General features: G+C 27.2%; 1 protein-coding gene and 1 non-coding gene across 4 annotated transcripts in view; one reads left to right on the forward strand and one right to left on the reverse strand.

The window, feature by feature from the left end:
* Positions 1-19,464, reverse strand: part of LOC129912346 (nuclear factor of activated T-cells 5) — a 97,665-nt gene that overhangs the window by 43,489 nt on the left and 34,712 nt on the right. The window contains exon 1 of one of the 3 annotated variants that reach the window (XM_055990565.1): positions 11,838-11,990. The exons of the other annotated variants lie outside the window; for them this stretch is intronic. Within the exon in view, the coding sequence (XP_055846540.1) occupies positions 11,838-11,937 (100 nt within the window). The 5' untranslated portion in view covers positions 11,938-11,990. Of the gene's footprint in view, positions 1-11,837; positions 11,991-19,464 lie in introns of those variants that run through there. 3 annotated transcript variants of the gene reach the window in all.
* Positions 4,468-4,551, forward strand: Trnal-uaa (transfer RNA leucine (anticodon UAA)). Its single transcript has one exon. It is a non-coding gene; the product is annotated as a tRNA-Leu (tRNA).

Below are 19,464 nucleotides of genomic sequence, written 5' to 3' on the forward strand. Positions count from 1 at the left end.
TGAGCTTGTACTACTAAGTTGTATGGAGAACAAAATTTTAAAATGTGTTTTTCTCGAAATGAGTTGGAATTGACTTGTGCTGTTTTTCCCCTGGACCCTTCAAATAGAAACGTTTGCCTGTTTGCCTGTCAGTCTTTGTCTTTTGGTAAAAAAAAAAAAAACATCAAATAGAATGTCGAATACATTATTTAACAATTTTGAGCGTGAGTGCTTGCAAACCTTTTATATTTTCGAAAAACATTTTACGTCTTTTTTTTCCAAGCCAGACTTCTGCATTTGTATACCTATCTATACAATTTTACTACCTCAATGTTAAAAAAGTTAACAAAACAGATTTGACCAAAATTGTCGCTTATAAAATTTTGCTAATAAAAATGTATAGCTTGTTTACGAATTAATAAAAAAATTCATTAAGAACAAACAAAAAGGAAAAAAATATATAAAACAAAGACACGTCCCATGTTTATAGATGTTTTAAAAAAAAATCTTTAACAATAAAACATGATAATCTGCCGGCCGTAATTATACACATAAAAGTAAGTCCGACTTGAATTTATTTTTCTTTTAATGTAAATGTGATGATGTGCCAATTGTTTTGTATGGTGTGTTGTGTTGGTTGGATACCAAATAAGAATTTATATCGATTAGCAACTAGAAACAATAACAATCAATCCCCAAAATAAGTTTTTTTTTTTTATTTTTTTTTTCTCTTCAATTAATTATATTATTATTCTCGACATTGCTGGTGGACGTATATTGAGAAGTTAGAGATGAGAATCTTTTTGCTTTCTTTTTGCTGGTTTGAGATGAATCCTCTCAAGTGTGAAGTCTTTTATTTATTTCTTGATAAGTGTGCGCTCTGGTTATTTACTGTTTGTGCCTTTGCAGCAGCATCAATTTATTAAGGATTACGTTATACTTAAATTAATTGACCAATTTTGTTGGTTTGTTTGTTGGTGTGTTAAAATCACGCTTTCTTGATTTTTTTCTTGTCGACAAAGACGACAACCGACAACCCCACCACAACAACGGCTAAGGAAACGTAGCGGGAGTATGTAAGTTCTCCCTTTTTTTTTTTTGCGTACACTGGCTGGGCTGTCTGGTAGTTCATTAACCTGGGTTCTGTTCGATATTGTGTTATCAATCTCTCTTATATGCCCTCTTGGTAACGTGTTGATACAATTTTATACAAATAAAAGGTATATCACACAAATGAACATAGCGTTATTATCGGTTTTAATAGGTATTTAATGACGATATGAGTCAAATAATGGCGAGCTATAGACTGATTGAAAATAATAAACTCAAGGTTTTGATAGAGTGAGATAAAATGATAAAAATTTATAAGTCTAATCAAATTTATTTGGCATTAAATAAATATATAAAAAAAACATATCATAATTCATAATTTGTTTAAATAAAAATTGAAATAAATGACCACGGTTATCTTTTGAACATCTCTGAATTGCAAATGAGAATATTTTCTTGTTTTACACTTTAAGGATGTGATTTTTCAGCTTCTTATTCATAGAAATGAATAAAGGTGAATTTTTGACAAAAAATTAATAAAATTTGTTACACTCAAGAAATTCAGTGCGATTAGCCCAAAAATTCATCAAATATTTTTTAAAAAGACTCAATCAATCTAAATTTTTGGTAAATTTGTATTTTTTTAATTTATTTCTCAATTTTAAACTGCAATTGAACAACGTCTTTCGTTCGACCAACGACAAATTTTATTGTACAACTTATATACAGGGTGTCCCAGGTTGCCACCTCAGATAAAAACCATTGGTTTCTGAGGTAATTCGCTTCGTTATCGAGTCATTACGGTTTTCTTATTTTGCAGTGCTGTTTTCTTTAAATTTCTCCATTTTTTTCAAAATTTAAACTGATTTTAAAAATTTTAGTTTTATTCGAACAAAAAAATTGTCTCACATTTTTTTCCTGCCAATCTAACGGTTTCACCGGAATATATTATCAAAGAGGATTGTAAGCATTTATTTCCATTATTTTTTTTTTTCACTTTTGTAAATTATGTTATTTATTCAGAAAAATGCGTTGTAATTATGAAAATAAAAAAAAAAAAACAATTTATTTACTTAAACTTACGAAATTTTACTTGTACAAAAAGTAGATGTTAAAAAAAAACGGCAAATTAAGTATAGGTAAAATTAAAAAAAATAATAATTTTTTTTTTCTAAAAAAAAAAAAACATTGAGCTTTCGAAAGAAAACAAAAAAAATTATCTTAAAAATACCTAAATGCGTTTCTGAAAAGAAAAATTGTTCAAAAAATGTTTTTGAAATTTTGTTGTTTGAATCGCAGTTCAAAAATAACCACTTAATTTTATCAATTAAGTAACCGCTACTTAATTGATAAAATTAAGTGGTTATTATAAAAAACAAAAATCCAAATTGTAGATCCATTTCTTCCAAAAAAAAAAAATTGAAAAAAACAAAAAATAAAATAAAAACAAACAAAAAAAAAATTAAAAAAAAAAAACAAAAAAAAATAAAAAGAAAACAAAAAAAAAAAATAATAAAAAAACAAAAAACAAAATAAAAAAAAAAATTTTTTTAAGTAAAATAACAAAACTAAAAAAAATAAAAAAAAAAAATAAAAAAATAAAAAAAACAAATAAAAAAATCGGTCGATGCTGGGAATCGAACCTGGGGGTCAATTCCCCATCTGTGAAATTGTGAAGTGATAAAAAATTTAGTATTTTGACAAACAAAAAAAAAAAACAAAAAAAAAATAAAAAGAAAACAAAAAAAAATAATAAAAAAACAAAAAACAAAATAAAAAAAAATTTTTTTTAAGTAAAATAACAAAACTAAAAAAAATAAAAAAAAAAAATAAAAAAAAAAAAATAAAAAAAAAACAAATAAAAAATCGGTCGATGCTGGGAATCGAACCTGGGGGTCAATTCCCCATCTGTGAAATTGTGAAGTGATAAAAAATTTAGTATTTTGAGTTTTCATATGAAAAATTTTTTTAAGTTTGTTTTAATTTTTTAATTTTTTTTATTACATTTTTAAAGTTTGTTTTAATTTTGTCATATCTCCACAATCAAATTTAGTATGAAAACGTGATAAAACTTATCACTTCACAGTTTCACAGATCGGGAATTGACCCCCAGAATGTTATATCAATTAGTGAAGGAAATGTCCAACAAACTAAACAGTGACAATTTTTCACTATAATATTATTTATCTATAGAATGAATGCTTGTAATTTTTTTAAAATTTTATCTAATACTACATTTATTCAGCCCTAAAGAAACCAATTGTGTATAAAACTGTTTTTATTGATTCCTGCACCGATTCAATAAATTTTAGAGTGTACCTATTTTTTTTCGCGTTTTGTAGTTTGTGTAGCAGAAGCTAAAACAAACTCTTTCTCATATTAAGTAAATTATAAAATAAAGGCAAAGTACACTTTATCCTGTCAAATAATAAGTTTCTTTTAAATGTTTTCTTCCTAATTCATTTTTAGGGGATCCCCGATTATTTTTATGTTTCTGATTCAATTAAAATAAATACCTACACCCTACTTCATTAAAATTGTCCATTAGAACAGCTTCAATAAAAAAAAAACTGCGGATCTGGTATCGTTATATTAAAACCAAGCCTTATTCGTAATTTTTCCACAAACTTGTCGATATGTTTAATAAAACCAATGCATACAACCTAGTCATGAATTTTTATTCTTAAAAGCTGATATTTTTTTCCACAATTCTGTGCATGAATCTTTTGACTTGAAATACGACTAAATGCAAATTTATCAGGGTAAACCCCGGCTATTTTATATTATGTATATAGTTTTTCTGTTTTGTTTTAATTTAATGATTCATCATCGTCATCAACATCAACTTCATCGAAGATCAAAATTAACATATATCGTGCAAAGTATTTACAGACATTTCAATGCGGTGATTCCAGTGACCAGACGTAACATCAAGTTGTCGCGTCATTCGAATTAAAAAAAAAAATATAATAAGATTGTTTCAGATCAATTAATAGTTTCTTAAACTTATATTTTTTTTTTTTTTCGTTGTGATTATAACGGAAAAGTACTGAATGCAATGTTGCAAATGAAGCCGGTTTTGTTCTTAAATGTTTTTTTTTTTTTTGTTTGTTTTGTTCCAATATTCTGTGATGTAAAAAGAATTGTTTCATCAAGATTTTACATATTTTTTCTGGAAAAATGTATCATAATTATTCTTCAAAGTCAAAGCAGAACTATTTGAAAAGATTTTTGCTTTATCAGTACTTTTTTTTTAACTTTAGAATTGCAATAAACAAAAACTCTCCACAAACACTTTACAAACTATATCTATCAGATATATTTTTAATTTAATTTCCTCTTTGCTCAAAATGCTACATCATGTGTGGAAAATGTATTTCATGTATACTTTTCTGTTGGTCTCTTTGATATTAACCTTTGGGTGCGCAGCAATCACAAGTCAGGTTGGCCGAGCGGTCTAAGGCGCCAGATTTAAGCTCTGGTTCCCGAGAGGGAGCGTGGGTTCGAACCCCACACCTGACAATAATTTTTTTTTTATTTTATATTTTTTTTTTTTTAGAATTGCAAATTATACCAAAAATATTATCATCGATGTAGTCTTTTAAAGAAGAATTATTGTGAAATGTAATGCATGTAACTAAAAACATACATAATGGCAGACAGAATTTGTGTACTTTCTTTCAACTTTGTATTGGAAATTGGGGGACGAGCATTTCATTGTGACGAACAGATTGCGTTACAAATTTGTTTATGATGAATTACCCCACATAAAAATAAAACCACGAAAACAACGTCATTTTGGTTGTTTTTAGCATTTTATAACGGTTATAATTCAAAAACAGAGGCCAGTCAAATTTTTCAAACTTCAGATTCGAATTCAGCATTCAAAAACCTCTGGAAAAGTATATCTTCGTTCTTGTGACAAAAAAAAGTTCAATTTTGTTGAGCAGTGTTATCGAACTAAAAATTGAAGATCTTTCAATTATCTTTATTTGCCGACTTCTGTGATTTTTAACCTCATAACTTTGGACTGAGTGAACCAATTTTGATAATTCTTTTTGTGTTTAAGTGTGGTCTCATTTTAGTTTCGTTAATTTTAATTTCGTTTTTTGTGCACTTGATGAAACCGTTCCAAATTTTTTACAGGTTGCTTCAATATTGACTTATGAAAATTGAATCCTTTAAACTCGAGGGAGGGATCGATCCATCATTTTTAATCAAAGAAAGTGCATTTCGTCAAATAACTCAACACCACTACCTACATTAAAAAAAAAAAAGTGTTAGAGATTTATTCTCTAAACTTAAAATTTTCGAGATCAAAATTACGTTGGCAAACAGTGGTAGAATTTTGCATTAGTGTTTAATTTGTAATGAAAATAAGAATTAAAAGCGTTCATGCCAAATTTTTTGAAAAATCAATTTTTCAAAAACGGGTGGATTAATAAAAATAAAAAAAACCTTTAATAATTGTTTGAATATAAAAATCATTTTTGGAGGCACATTAAAAAATTGATTCATAAAAACTGTTATTTTTGCAATTTTGTATTGCCTCCAAAATTTTCCGAAATAAAACTCAATTGTTTTTTGTTGCGATCAATATATTTCGGCAACAAGTGCCATCTTCAGGATCTTAAAAAGAATACCACAAATTTACTTTTTTACAATTTATTTTGATTTGTAAAAAAGTAAATTTGTGATATTCTTTTTAAGAATTGTTGCCGAAATATATTGATCGCAACAAAAAACAATTGAGTTTTATTTTGGAAAATTTTGGAGGCAATACAAAATTGCAACAATAACATTAACTCATTTTCCGGCAAAACAAAATCCCAAATTAAAAACTGTTATGTATAAATGACTGTTTCAGAATATTGCTATGATATTTATTACCTAGTTTTCGTCTTTAAAAAAAAGTGTAAGGCCACTAGTGCTCTCCGATTTTGTCAATACAGACTAAAAATTAGATACTTAGTAAGTAGAGTTACTGTAAGTTAAAAAAAGTTTCAACCGTTATTGAAAGCTAAGTAAACTACTCTGAATATTTCAACTCTTTTTGTTAAAATAAAAATTACTCTAAATAATTGAAATCGTCGTTACTTATGAATTAGCACCCCATGAATAGAATCAACCAGATTTTATGATGAGTTTTCAATGGGAAGGGTTAATAAAGCTAAACATGTTGTCAATAAAGGTTTTTTTTTTTTTTTGTTATGAAACAAATATTTAACCAAATCGACGTAGTTAAATGTATTTTATTTAAATTTTCTATACGTAAGACCTTGTACCTTTGATAAATTCCGAAAAGTATTTGAACTCATTTTTATTAATTCGATAGCACGACTCTCTATTTAAATAATGCAAAAGCAAGATCTTAGAATAAAAAAAAAAAAAAAATACGTGTGAAGTTATCAAACATTTTATCCAAATCTTATCTTTATAAATGTAGAATATTTTGTTACGATTAACAAAAAGAAAACATTAAATATTTATAATATATTAAATTAGAAGGTTATGATATTTTGTTCGGATGTTAAACAAAATGGAGCATTATTCTCCTTCAGCTGAGCGAATTTGATAATACACATACACATTTGCATAAATATAATTTTATAAACTATGTAAATGCACTATTGTGTGATAAATTCATTTTGATATTTCACAGATGTTACAGAAATTGTTCTGTTGACAAAGACAAAGCTGGTTAAGTGCATTAAAATGAAGCTATAAATATTAAAACTTAAATCTTAAACCCTTATAAATTATTTATGCATTCATTGTCAATTAACACTAAATAAATCAAAAGTTAAAAGAAAAACAATGATGAATAGCCTTAAACAGGTCTATTTAATTTGGAATTTAAAGCAATCAATTTATTGTTGTGATTAGAGATTTTGACGGAAAACAACAATACTTAATTAAAAATTTGTTACAAACAAAAAGATTAAGATTTTTAATATAATTTTTGTGGACGAAAATATTGAAAAATTCGGAAGATCTGGAACTATGGCAACCATAGAATTTTTTTTTTCAAAAATTACGATATTTTATAGATTTACAGGTTAAACTACACATCAAATTTTAGATCAGATTGTTTTTTATTTTCAAAAAAATTGGGTGACATCTGTCAAATAAGAACAAGAAATTGGTAGGACAACCCCGTTTATATGATTAAGAAATACAATTTGAGTATGAAATTAATGTTTTTGCACATTAATGTCTAAATACAAATAACAAAAAAAAAACATGAAGTTACTACTCAAAGAAAATAAAATCGCGGTTTATGCTTAAAAAATTGTAAAATCGGAAATTTTCGATTGGTCAAAATTGTGTTCGCTGATTCGTTATATTTGTTTCAATGTTTGGTTTTAATAGCATAGAGATAAAGTTACAAAGTTTACCAAAAAATCAAAAATTTCTTAATAGCCTTTTCAATACTGAAAAATAGATCTCTGATGCAAAAAAAAAACCAAAACTAAACAAACATGGGTAAATTTTTCAGTATCTATAACAGCTTAAGATTAGCCTTCAGGAAATCCAAATTTAAAACAAATTAAAAATACTATTGAGTCCATTAAAATGCCTTATTTCATTCGCAAAACTATCTATAGGTATTTTATTTTACATTTTTGTATGGAAATAATTAAAAAATCAATTCGACACAGAGGTTAATATACAAATATTGACTTAAAATGTTGGTTACATTTGTTTTTTTTTTCTTTAATTTAGACTTCTTAATCGTCGGCTTGCAATGAGAAACATCTAACTCCACTTTTATACTCCTGCCAAAAGTATTAAAAGATACACAATATTTCAAAATTTTTGAATAAATCAAAAACAATATTGAGTTATTCTTTAAAATTCTTGTATTTTGAATCTATTTCCGAAATAAGTTTTTTGTTGAGTTATGTAGTTGGTGGCAGGTAGCAGATTTTCACACAAAACTTATGATATTATATAATTTATTTTTTATGTTTTCGAAATGTTTTTTAAATACATATTTGAGGTGTTTGTTTTAAATATAATAACTGCCGAAATTGTTTATTAAAATGGCGTTTAAGACTTTTTGAAAGTATACAATACATATCGCTGGCTGAGAATTATAAGGGTGTATTTCATACAAAATACAAAAAAAGGAGTTTTATACGGTGCAGGGAAATAATTCCACGGGAATCTGCTCCACATGGGAATTTATTCCACTTCAAGTGGGAATCTAATACACTTTTTGAAGTGGAATAAATTCTCACCGTATAAGGGAATTTATTACACCTATTTTTTTGTGGAATTATTACCCACCAAAAATCTGAAAAATAGATAAATTTCTGAATATTTTGAGAGCCATATTTGAATTCATGTTAATCAATACTTTATGTATACGGAAATAGAAGGTTTAGTTTTACCAAAATATTTTATTTTAAAAAAACGACGTTGTATTCTTTTTCAAAACAAACGATTAAATAGTTTTTCCTTCAACTGAAATATTCACAAATGTTTATATAATTCCAATTCTTCAAAAAATACGTTTTCTCTCAAGTTGGTCTTATTAAAGTTTGACATTTGGACATAAATTTGCCGGGACATTTGAGTTTGTATGTGTTTAATAACATACCTACTGATATTTAATAGAAACACAAATGTACATTTATGTATATTGTATATGTCATATAATCCGGCAAACGCGAATCGGAAAAAAATTTGCTCACATGAGAATCTACTCAAATTTCACATGAAAAAATTTCGGTTGTGAAATTTGAGTAGATTCTCATGTGAGCAAATTTTTTTACGCTTCGCTTTCAACCAATTATTACAAGAAGGATTGATATGTTTTTGATCATTAAGTTCTCATTATTTGTCCGCTTTGTTTGTAAGATATTTATTCAAATCACGCGAACTGAAATCTATGAGACTTGAAAGAAATCTTCTTCCTCTTTTCAGTAAACTATTGTTTTGCTATGAAATATATATTATTTTCCCAGATCGAATTGGAAAGAGCTCTACTTTTCTAGGCATGAAAATGGTTTATAAATTTCTGACTATTTGAAACAATTTTCTAAGGTGAAAAATCAACTAAGCTTATAATTTTCATTCAAAATTACATACGATATTTGTACCTTAAGATACTATCTTTTTCCGCAAAATCCAGCTTTTCTCCAGATTGCACATACAATACAAACATAAAGTAGAATCATTCTCCAAAGTGACAAGGAATAAATCATCAAATTTGAAGGTGAATTTATTTCCCAATAAAAAGTGTAATAAATTCTCACTCGAGGCGGGAATTTATTCCACTTCAAAAAGTGGAACAGATTCCCACATGAGGTGGAATAAATTCCCATGTGGAGCAGATTCCCGTGGAATTATTTCCCTGCACCGTTTTATACACCAAAATTTTCGTAATTTCAACGGCTTTCAGATAAAATTAAAAAAAATATTAATGGCGACGGTACAGATAAAAAAAGACATACAACTTTCATGATTTCACATAAATGTATTAATTTAATAAGGTTCTATGTTATTCAAATTGCAACATAGAACCCTTTTACTGTTTTTTTTTTTTTTTTTCAAACAAAAAAATACATTAATTTCAGTTACATAGAACTTTTTTACCAAATTTTTCAAAATGAAATCTTATGTAAATGATTTTTTTTTTAACTAAAGTAAAAATAAAAGATCTTTTGATGTTTCGCTTGTATTGAACAACAGGGGTGGAGTCGGCTAACTTGATAGTCAATTGACAGTCAAAAACGACGATTTTACTCCATACTTCGTCGTTTTTGACTATCAACTATCAAGTTAGCGGATTTCACTCCAGGGCATTTGCTAAACAGCAAAGAATTTATGTATCTCGTTCTGTACTCTTTTAAACCAAAATATGTACTATCCAACCTTAACTTTTGCAATAATTCATTCGGATTACCTAACCTAGATATTCTTACATTATAATTAAATTAGAGTAATCAAATAAATAGTTCGTATTAATAAACCAAAAGTTTAAGAAACACTTGGATTCCTTAACTTAAAACAAAAGAAGTCAAAAAGTACCTAAAAGTTCCTTCGGACAAACCTAAAGCCGATGGCAAGATATACTAGGATAAAGCAACTGCAAACGAGATTCGGCTTTCACCTTAGTAACCAAAAAACAAAAATATTAAACAAAAAATTAACTAATTTTTAGTTGTATTTAGTTGGAAAAAAATTGGAAAAAAATTGAGTATTTTTTTTTTCAAAGGTCACGATTTTATTCTACTAACCGAAGTGAACTCTTCGTTATTCATCTTTACAATTATTATATTAGTTTATTTCTATTAATAGTTTTATCGAATAAAACTTTTTTTTTTTAACTTGAATCAAATTTACTTATGTTTTACATGGAGACTAATAAAGCACTTAGAATCAAGATGATACTCCTCTAAAATGCAATCCTCTTAAATTAATAAGATTTCTAATAAAAATAAGTAAAATTTGTTTAAACTTTTTTCTTTCTTTCTTCTGAAAATTAAAGTGTAGATACCAGCTAAGATTGAAATGATTTTTTATTAATTTTAATTGCATTATTATTAAAATTAAAATATTAAACAAACTTTAAATTTTGTTTGGCATAAATTTTGCACTGTAGATGATTGTTTTAAGACGACTGTCTTTTTGGCAAAAAACCATGCAAAAATCAGATTGATTTAATACAAATTCTAATTGTTTTTAGCATGTCTTTTTTCTGTGTACCTGATTCAACAAAAGCAGGAATTGTTGTTTTCTATAAATGCAACAACGTGATTTGTGGTATTTTTTTTCTGTTATTTAAAATAGAATATGACTGTTTTGTGCAAAACTTGAATAAAATTAAATTAAATCAAAGCCTTTTTCATGATGAAGTCATATAAAATCCATTTATTACATGTAAGCTCTTTATAACTATAAGGTTCTATGTTGAACATAGAACCTTTTTCAAATTTGTTTATAACTTTTTCATAAAAAGGTTCTATGTCATTTTTCAAAAATGCTCATAAAATCCTTTTTTGTGATGAAATTAATGTTTTTTTTTCATGGTTTTATGATTTTTTTAAGGGTCCTTTATAAGATTGCATCAATACTTTACTGCTATGTAACTTTTTTATCCAAAAACCAGCCTTAAAAAACTTTGAGATCGATTTTCTCAAAACTAAGGTGAGTTGGCATACAACCATATAATTCTCAGCCAGCGATTATTGAACTACCTATATAATTACAGTAACCTCTAAATTCAAGTTTAGTTTTATGGTTAAAAATAGTAGGTAAAACAATAGGCATAAAGAATCAAAGAATTAGTTTTAAATTACTTTTGCTGACGAGTCCAACAAATCAAAATCAATGAAAACCAACTCAGCAGTTTTTGAGTTATAAATGTTTTAACTAAAAAAATTGAAAAATTGTCAATTTTTTTAACACTCGAATTAACCAAACTAATTAAAAAATAATATTCCTACATTTTTAACAAAGCTTTTGGTTTGAATTTTAAGTAATTTTTATTCTGAACCAGAATATCTCAATTGAAAAAAAAAAAAATCTATTCAAGAAAGATTTATCTATATTAAAACATATTTTATAATATAAAACAAAATTTCTATAAAATATTTCTGTCAATGAAACTTAAGTATTTGAATATTTTAGAAATCCATTAGAGACCTTGCGTTTATCATTAAAAACAATTATTAAATAACACAAAAATTCTATTAAATCAATTAAAAAAAACCAAAACTCATTAACACTAACAATTTTAGATTTAATTTTTTTTTTTTGAACAAAAAAAAATATAGGTAACTAAACAAATTGCTTACCAAAATTATTTTTATGATGCAGATGTGATGCATTATGATGTTTCGATGGAATCCGATAAGCGGATTCATAATAATTATATTGATTGCAGGCGAATCTCATTCTTTTTTATTTTTTATTTTTTTTAAATTTGTATTATTTTTTTTATCTTTCTTTATATATAAATAAAATTTATTAAACACTTTTCTTTTTCCAATTTTATTTAACCAAAATTTATATCAAATTGAAAATAATGCAATCGTGTTTTCAGGCAAATCATATAGAAAAATTCAAATCACACACACGGAGTGGCGCGCGAAATATAAGAAAAGATAAATTGCATATAAAAGAGACCAAGACCAGACACAGAGGGGTTTTTTTGTTGTTGTTATTTTGAATTTGGCTGTTGGTATATGGTTGATATAATTACGTTGTCATTTATTTTTGTAAATTTTTTTTTTGGTTGATTTTTGTATTTATTTATCTCAATGCGAATGAGAAGAGAAAAAATTCTTTTGTTTAAAATTCTGTATAGGTAGGTAGGTAGGATTTTTTTTTTTTTATTATTTTGTTTTTCGAAAATGAAACAAAATTCTGTTCGAAGAAGAAAAACACACAAAAAAAAAACACAATGATAAAAACTAATTTTATTTCTCTTACAGAGCAAAAAATAAAATAAAAATCACAAAAATACTTGAAGAAATATAATTAGAACTAAAAGATACTTTTTCTAAATTTTATTTTAATCACTTAGTAGATAGAAGCAGGGATAGAATTTTTACTATTTTTTTTTTAAAGGAACTTCAAACATTTAGTTAAAAGATATCACGAAGAAGAATTGTTTAAATAAAAATTTAATTTTATATATCACAAAACGACGATTAGATAACTTTTCTCAAAAAAAAAAATTTGATTTTTATTCATCAAAACGAACAAAATGGGTACCAAGGAGCTTATAAAATGATGTTTTTAGGAATCCGCGTTTGATGGGGGTTACAACTTTTTCGAAAATAACATAACAACTTGAATGGTCGAGCTCTTTAAACGGTGCGGCGTCTTTTTTGGATGATGAATGGATAGTAGATTGAGAGAGCGAGAGAGAATGCAATCGTTAAGTGTCTTCTATTATCCATATGCAAAAAAAAAATGTTGATAAGAGGTAGTACTTTTTTTTTAGAGTTCTTTACTACCAAAACTTTAGTCAGACTGAGGTGTCGAAAACCGATATACAACCCTCTACTACCTTCTCCGACGATTTGATTAACTCTCCGAAATCTTTGTTTTTTCAATTTTATTTCTTCCGATCGTTGAGGCTGAGATCGATGAACTGAATATGTTTTTGGGGTGAGAGCTTTTTCTCACTTTACTCACAAAAGACTGGGGATAGAACTTTTTTTTTCTCCCCACAATAACACCACAACAACCCTCATTCACACTGGGCCTAGAACTATAGAACTACTACTACTTTAGTCTCTAGCTACACTTTGCTCGAAATTTTTAGATAGTTTGCTCCCCGGAATGACGAGAGACGATGTAGACGTTCGTTCTATTGGCAATTTTGTTTGAATTAGTTGATTAAATTAATGAAAAGCACAAACAAAAGAGAGTGAGAGCGAGAGAGAGAGAGAGAAAACGAGAGAAAAAAAAACAACAAAAACGGTTTCTATTCAACAGTAGCAAAGTAGCACTTGTTTGATAGAAGAATATGAAAAAAAGCAAATAAAAAAAAAAAAACAAACATTTGCCGCGCCACCATCACATCGTTACGTTGTTCATCACTTTGTTACTCTCGGAATCGGAATCTCGGATTCAAATAAAAAAATTCTCATCTACAACAACTTCAAGTTGCTCAAAGCTTGATGATGATTGTTGTTGATGATGGTGTCTAACAAATTGTTTAAATTGTCATCGTGCGCACTTCTGTTGTTGTTTGTGCGGCCTCTGTGATTAAACTGAATGATAACAAATTTAAATATATAAAAAAAATACACTCAAATAGAGTAACAATACGAATACAAAAATTACAGTGTTGTCACTTTAGCAGTAAGCATGCGTTAACGCACTGAATAGGAAGAAGAAGAAAAAAGAAGAAATGTGCTACGAGAGTTGTGCCTTGCCTCGATCAAATCAAAAAGAGGCAAAAGAATGACGCGCGATGGCAATCAGTTCATAACGACAACCGACAACGATGAAAACGACAAAACACAGATCAATGACGGCGAATGATAAGAATGACAAACAACAACAAAAAAAAAAGTGATTTTATTGTTTCGGTGTCGGTATAATCGGAGTCGGAGTGAATGAGTTGAGAAAAAAAAACCCAGGGATGATATTTTGTAGGAATAAAAATGACTTTTGCAAAAACAAAACAAAAAATGAGGATTGTGTGTTATTATTTTTGAGTTTTTGCTGAGTTATATGAGCAGGAGGTGACGCAGAAAATCGTTCTTGGAAATGCTTATAGATAAAGATAAACTATTTGTATCTGATTTGAAATAAGTTGATTGAAAAAATAAGAAAAGTAATTAGTAATATAATCTTGACAAAAGATCTTTGTTGTTGGTATAAGGATATGATAACGGATAAGGTTTTATTAAAAGAGGAAGTACACGATTAGTTACTTTCCGGTTTAATGCGTTTAAGCCATAAATTTGATTGGTGGTTGAATGACAACTTTGGCGCCACAAATTAATAACGAAGCCTTGTAGAAAGACTTAATAAAAGTATTTTTTTTACGGAGTCTCTCTTCCTCCGTTTAGGCGGGAAAGGCAGATTTTTTTAGTTAATTGAATCAATTTTCGAAATACATAAAATTAAAAAAAAAAAAAAATCGAGGAGAAAATAGTCAAAATAATGATTTTAAATTTTCCACAATAAAGTTTTGTAAATTATTATACACTAAATGTCTCGGTACCTTTCAAAAAATATGAACTGTTTTTCAATTTAAGAACAAGTGTTTTTGTTCAATCATATCAATATAGAATCATCTATTGTATTCTTTTTTATATTCTGCCATTACTATGCAAAATGAATATCTATGTCATAAAAATGTTGAAGAAAAGTTTAAAAGAAAAGCTGGTATTTTTCATTGAGATACCTAACTTAAGGTTAGGTTTGAATAGGTTTAAATAACCTATTCAAGAGTTTTTGTTCAGACAAAAATCTATTGGTGCATTTTTGAAAAAAAAACGGCAGCACTGATCGGTTTTCAGTTTCTTTCTATGTAACAAGAAAATCAAATCTAACTTTAAAATAGCTCAAAGACACTTTTGTTCAACCTTTATTTATTTATTTATTTACGTCTATAAGTATTAGAACTCTCTTAGACTTATTACAAATCAATGAAAAAAAAGTTTAAAAGTTGTGAATTTTTTTTTTAATAAATCACTTTATTAATATTCACTAATATAACCTAACAATGACAACCAAAAAATTTAAATTGCTTAATTTTGTGTAGGCGTATTTTTATAAATACGGAGCTTACTGTATATAACAACAGTTGCGGCGAGCTCTTCAAACTTTTATCAATTACTTAAAATAACAGATCAACTACCAAATAGCAAATTTTGATGCAAAAATATTGTTTATTTAGTTCAGTCAAATATAAGAATGATATTGATTTGAAGATTTTTACATATTAAACATATGCAAGACATTATTTTAAAAGTCTAAAGAAATCTCGATTCAGCATGTCGCGTTTTTTAAAGTTCATTCAAGAGGTGCGGTTAAATGTAACCAAAACTTTTTGAACTGGAATGTGGGCGGTTTAAGTAACGCGATATGGAGCTTTTTGCTCTAAAGTTAATACATATTAAAGTTGCCTCGTTCTAAACAAAACTGAGTAACGCATCCTAGTTGCAGCAATTCTTAAGAAGCCCTTAAAGCAGAAACACAATCACGCTTTGCCGTCGATTTTGACAACTGCCAAAAGTTTAACCATACGAAATCTGTGTAACCTCCCACAATGACGCTTTTCTTACGTACGCTTTTTTTGACAAACGTAAGGAAAGGTAAGAAAGCGAGCAAAAGTTCAACCAGACTGAACTTTTGCTCGCTTTCTGACATTTATCAGACATAGTTACAGTCACCCGCATAATTATTGCGCCAATTGTGAGTAAAAAAAAATAAATTATTGCAAAACTAGGTGTGTTTTTTAATTTCTCTTTATAGATGTTGCACATAAAACGACATCGAGATATTTTAAATCAAAACAATTTACTTATTAAAAACAAAAATAATTTAATGATGTTGTAGACTGAGTTTTACTGGTAAAAAAAACAATTTATTTTGATTGCTTTTGTTTTTATAACTATAGGATTAAAGAATAAACAAATTTCTATGCATTTTTTAAACACATTAATATCCTTTTTCATTTTTCCACAATTAAATCAAGATAAAGACTTGGCCCAATAATTTTGTGTGTGTTTTTTTTTTATTTGACAGCAGATTTTATGTTTCAATCAGCTGTTCGAAGTCAAAGTGACAGAAGCGCACTTTGAGGATTTCTCAACGTAACGCAATGACGCGTCTGGCAAAGCGTGATTGTGTTTCTGCTTTTAAACCCTGTGCACAAAAAAAAAGAAACAATTTAAAATAAAAACACTACACTTATTTTACTTTGCCAAATGTTTTGCTTCATAGCTGTTTCGGATTATTTTGAAAGGATTTCATTTCTGTTAAAACAACAACTTCACTGTGTATTTCTGTGTACTTCTTATACTTATATTTATTTGAAAAAAACTATATTCATCTTAAAAAAAGCGAGGTATTTTTAGTGAAAACCGATGAGAAAATTGAAAATTACAAGAGATAGTTTTGATCAGATTTGTATATTTTGGCTGCTTTTTGAGTTCTCAAAAAAGTATCACAAAAAAAACACTTTCAACATAGGAATGTAATTCTTCAAATGCCAAATGTTCATTCTTCAATTTTTTGTTTTGAATATAAGTAAATTTATTTTAATGAATAGTTTATAAAAGAAAATGGGATTCCAAACTCAAAGTTTTATGTTGAAAAAAAAAAAAACAATTTAATTGAATTTAATTTATTTTATTTTCAAAATTGTTTAACCCTTTGTTCCCGGAGTAACTTTTTTTTTTAAATTTTTTTCACGAAAAATTACAAAAATCTTGAGAAAAAGTTTTGATATTTTCTAATTACACATCAAAACGAAAAAATAATGATTGAACTAGTAATTACATTGTCTATAAGGAATGTTTTGAGCTGAGAGTACAAAAGTTGAAGTCCATTTTTTAGTAAAAAAAACTAAAAGATAAAAATGCGCGTACAAAACAATGTGTTTTACCAACAAGTCTTATTAAACTAGTATTTAGATTGGAAAAGCAAATTTTCTGATGAAAAACATGTTTACATATTCCATAAATTGAAGAACCATTACAATCATTCTCTTTCAGTGTTACCGTTATTTCATTTTATAGCTCTAAGCTTAAGGCTACTTGAAAAATTGAGAAAACACTTACAAATCCTGCATTTTTTTAACCCTTTCGGACCCAGCGTTACTCTCATGTAACATTTTTTTTTAAATTCGTAAAAAACATTACATTAAACAATTTTTTTAGGTTACGATGGCTTAATTGAAAGATAATAATGCCTAGTTACTGGATTATTACAAAAAGTTAGTCAAATATCATACCTTTAATTTTTTTTTATCGAGAAAGGGACTGAAATTCACATTTTTTTTTTTGTAAAAAATTTTTTCATATTATATGGTCATAATTTTGAAAAAAAGATAAAAAAATTGTTAATGCAGGAAGTGTTTTGTTTTGTTGCTTAGAAGAAGTAGCATACATTATAGTTTCATAAAAAGTTATTTTCTCAGTTCTCCGATTTTTTTTGGTGGACATAGGCAGGCATGTTACTTATACATGTAACATGAGAAAAACACATTAGTTTTGCTATTTATTATTTTGGAAAATAACTTTTTGCTATTCATATTTTTAGTTGTGATGTTTTTGACCCGATAATACCGAAAAAACATTTTTTAATATTGATTTTCATAGCTTGGGTTCGAAAGGGTTAACTAAATATTAATTTTTATACAGATATTAAATTTTTTGTTGGTCGTACTACTCATGGAGCAAAAGCTAATGTAATAATTTTCAAATATAGGTTATTGCAATAAATATAATTAATAGGTGGTTTCATGGTGAAACCACTAGGAAGCAAAGGGTATACAATTTAATGTTTGACAAAAAATACAGTAAATACAGTTTTCTTAGAACTTAGCACCTACTTTTTTTACGGTTTTTTTAATATAATAAAACTGCTTATTTCGTTTATTTTTCTGGATTTCCCTACATAAGCTGAAATTACAAAAACAACAATGTAAACAAATAACAAAATTTGTATTTCGTAGCGAAATAAAACATACAATTTTTAATCTATGCAGATTTACAATAAAACCCATTGTCATCTTCTGGTCTGTTTATCTATTCATCTATCAATTTATTCGAATCTACTTAAACGGATGCCATATGAAAAACTTGTTCTCGTTAGTATACCTGAGTATTCTTTTTTCTAACTACTAGTTGCGAATTCGCTTCGAAAATAAAACACACAAAAATAAACACAAACATTGTAAGATACTAGACGAATGGGTATAATGGAGAGGCAGAATTGAGAAATGTAAACAAGTTAATAACGTTAATCGCATTTTCTATGATCACACAGGGATGTCATGTGGGCTTATCATAAAAAGTAGAACAGTGATGATATATGGGTTTTTTTTTTGTATTTGTGTTGGTATGTTTACATTTTATACATCTAAACAGGCTCTTGAGTCTCTTTGAGTATATCTAACGACTGATGGTGGGCATTAGCAATATCTTTTCTGTTAGCATAACAACAAACTTCTAAAGCTGCAATTAAAAGTTTTGTATTTAGGTTATCATCAAAATATAATAATTGCATGTGTAAAGAAAATTATACGTTTTCTGATTTTGTTTTTTTAAGTTAAAATTAATAATAACATAGAACAACAAAGGGTACATTAAATAAAAAAAATATAAAACTTTTGATAGTGAGAATGTTTTTATATCCAAATTAGAACACATTATGCTGGAGGAAATACAAAAATTGGAGAACCGATAAAAAAAATGTATGATTGTTTTGGACAATTCCCGGAAGTGTTGCTTCCACTGAAAACTATAAAGGAATTTTTCGATAAGAGTAGTAAAACAGAAAGAAAAACCCATTAACTTACTTTTAAAATTTTCACGACATAAATTTAAAAAAAAAATTGAAAAACCCTGTTTTGTTGAATTAAAATTGTAATAATTTGCGATCTAGCTTTAACTTTGGAAACTTTTATACTTTTTTGAAAACTGCAATACTGGGACAAGTTTTTAAAATATTAAACCAGTGTCACACCGTACAAAATTTTTTTTGCGGTGTTAGTCTCAAATAAAAGTTAGAAATTGATTTTTTATAAAACTTGAAACTGTTAGTTAATTTGCAGCGAAATGGCGTATGGAATAAAAAATCTTTTGATAGATGAATGGTTCCTAATTATTTGGCAATGTTTTGGTAAAAGAATTAAAAAAAAAAAAACAAAAATCAATAATGGGCGCAGGAAGCAAAATACTGTTGCCAAGTAGGAATTTTTTCGAAATTGCACAAGAATTGCACTAA

This window comes from Episyrphus balteatus, chromosome 2 (genome assembly GCF_945859705.1).
Source record: "Episyrphus balteatus chromosome 2, idEpiBalt1.1, whole genome shotgun sequence".
Classification (NCBI taxonomy): Eukaryota; Metazoa; Arthropoda; class Insecta; order Diptera; family Syrphidae; genus Episyrphus; species Episyrphus balteatus.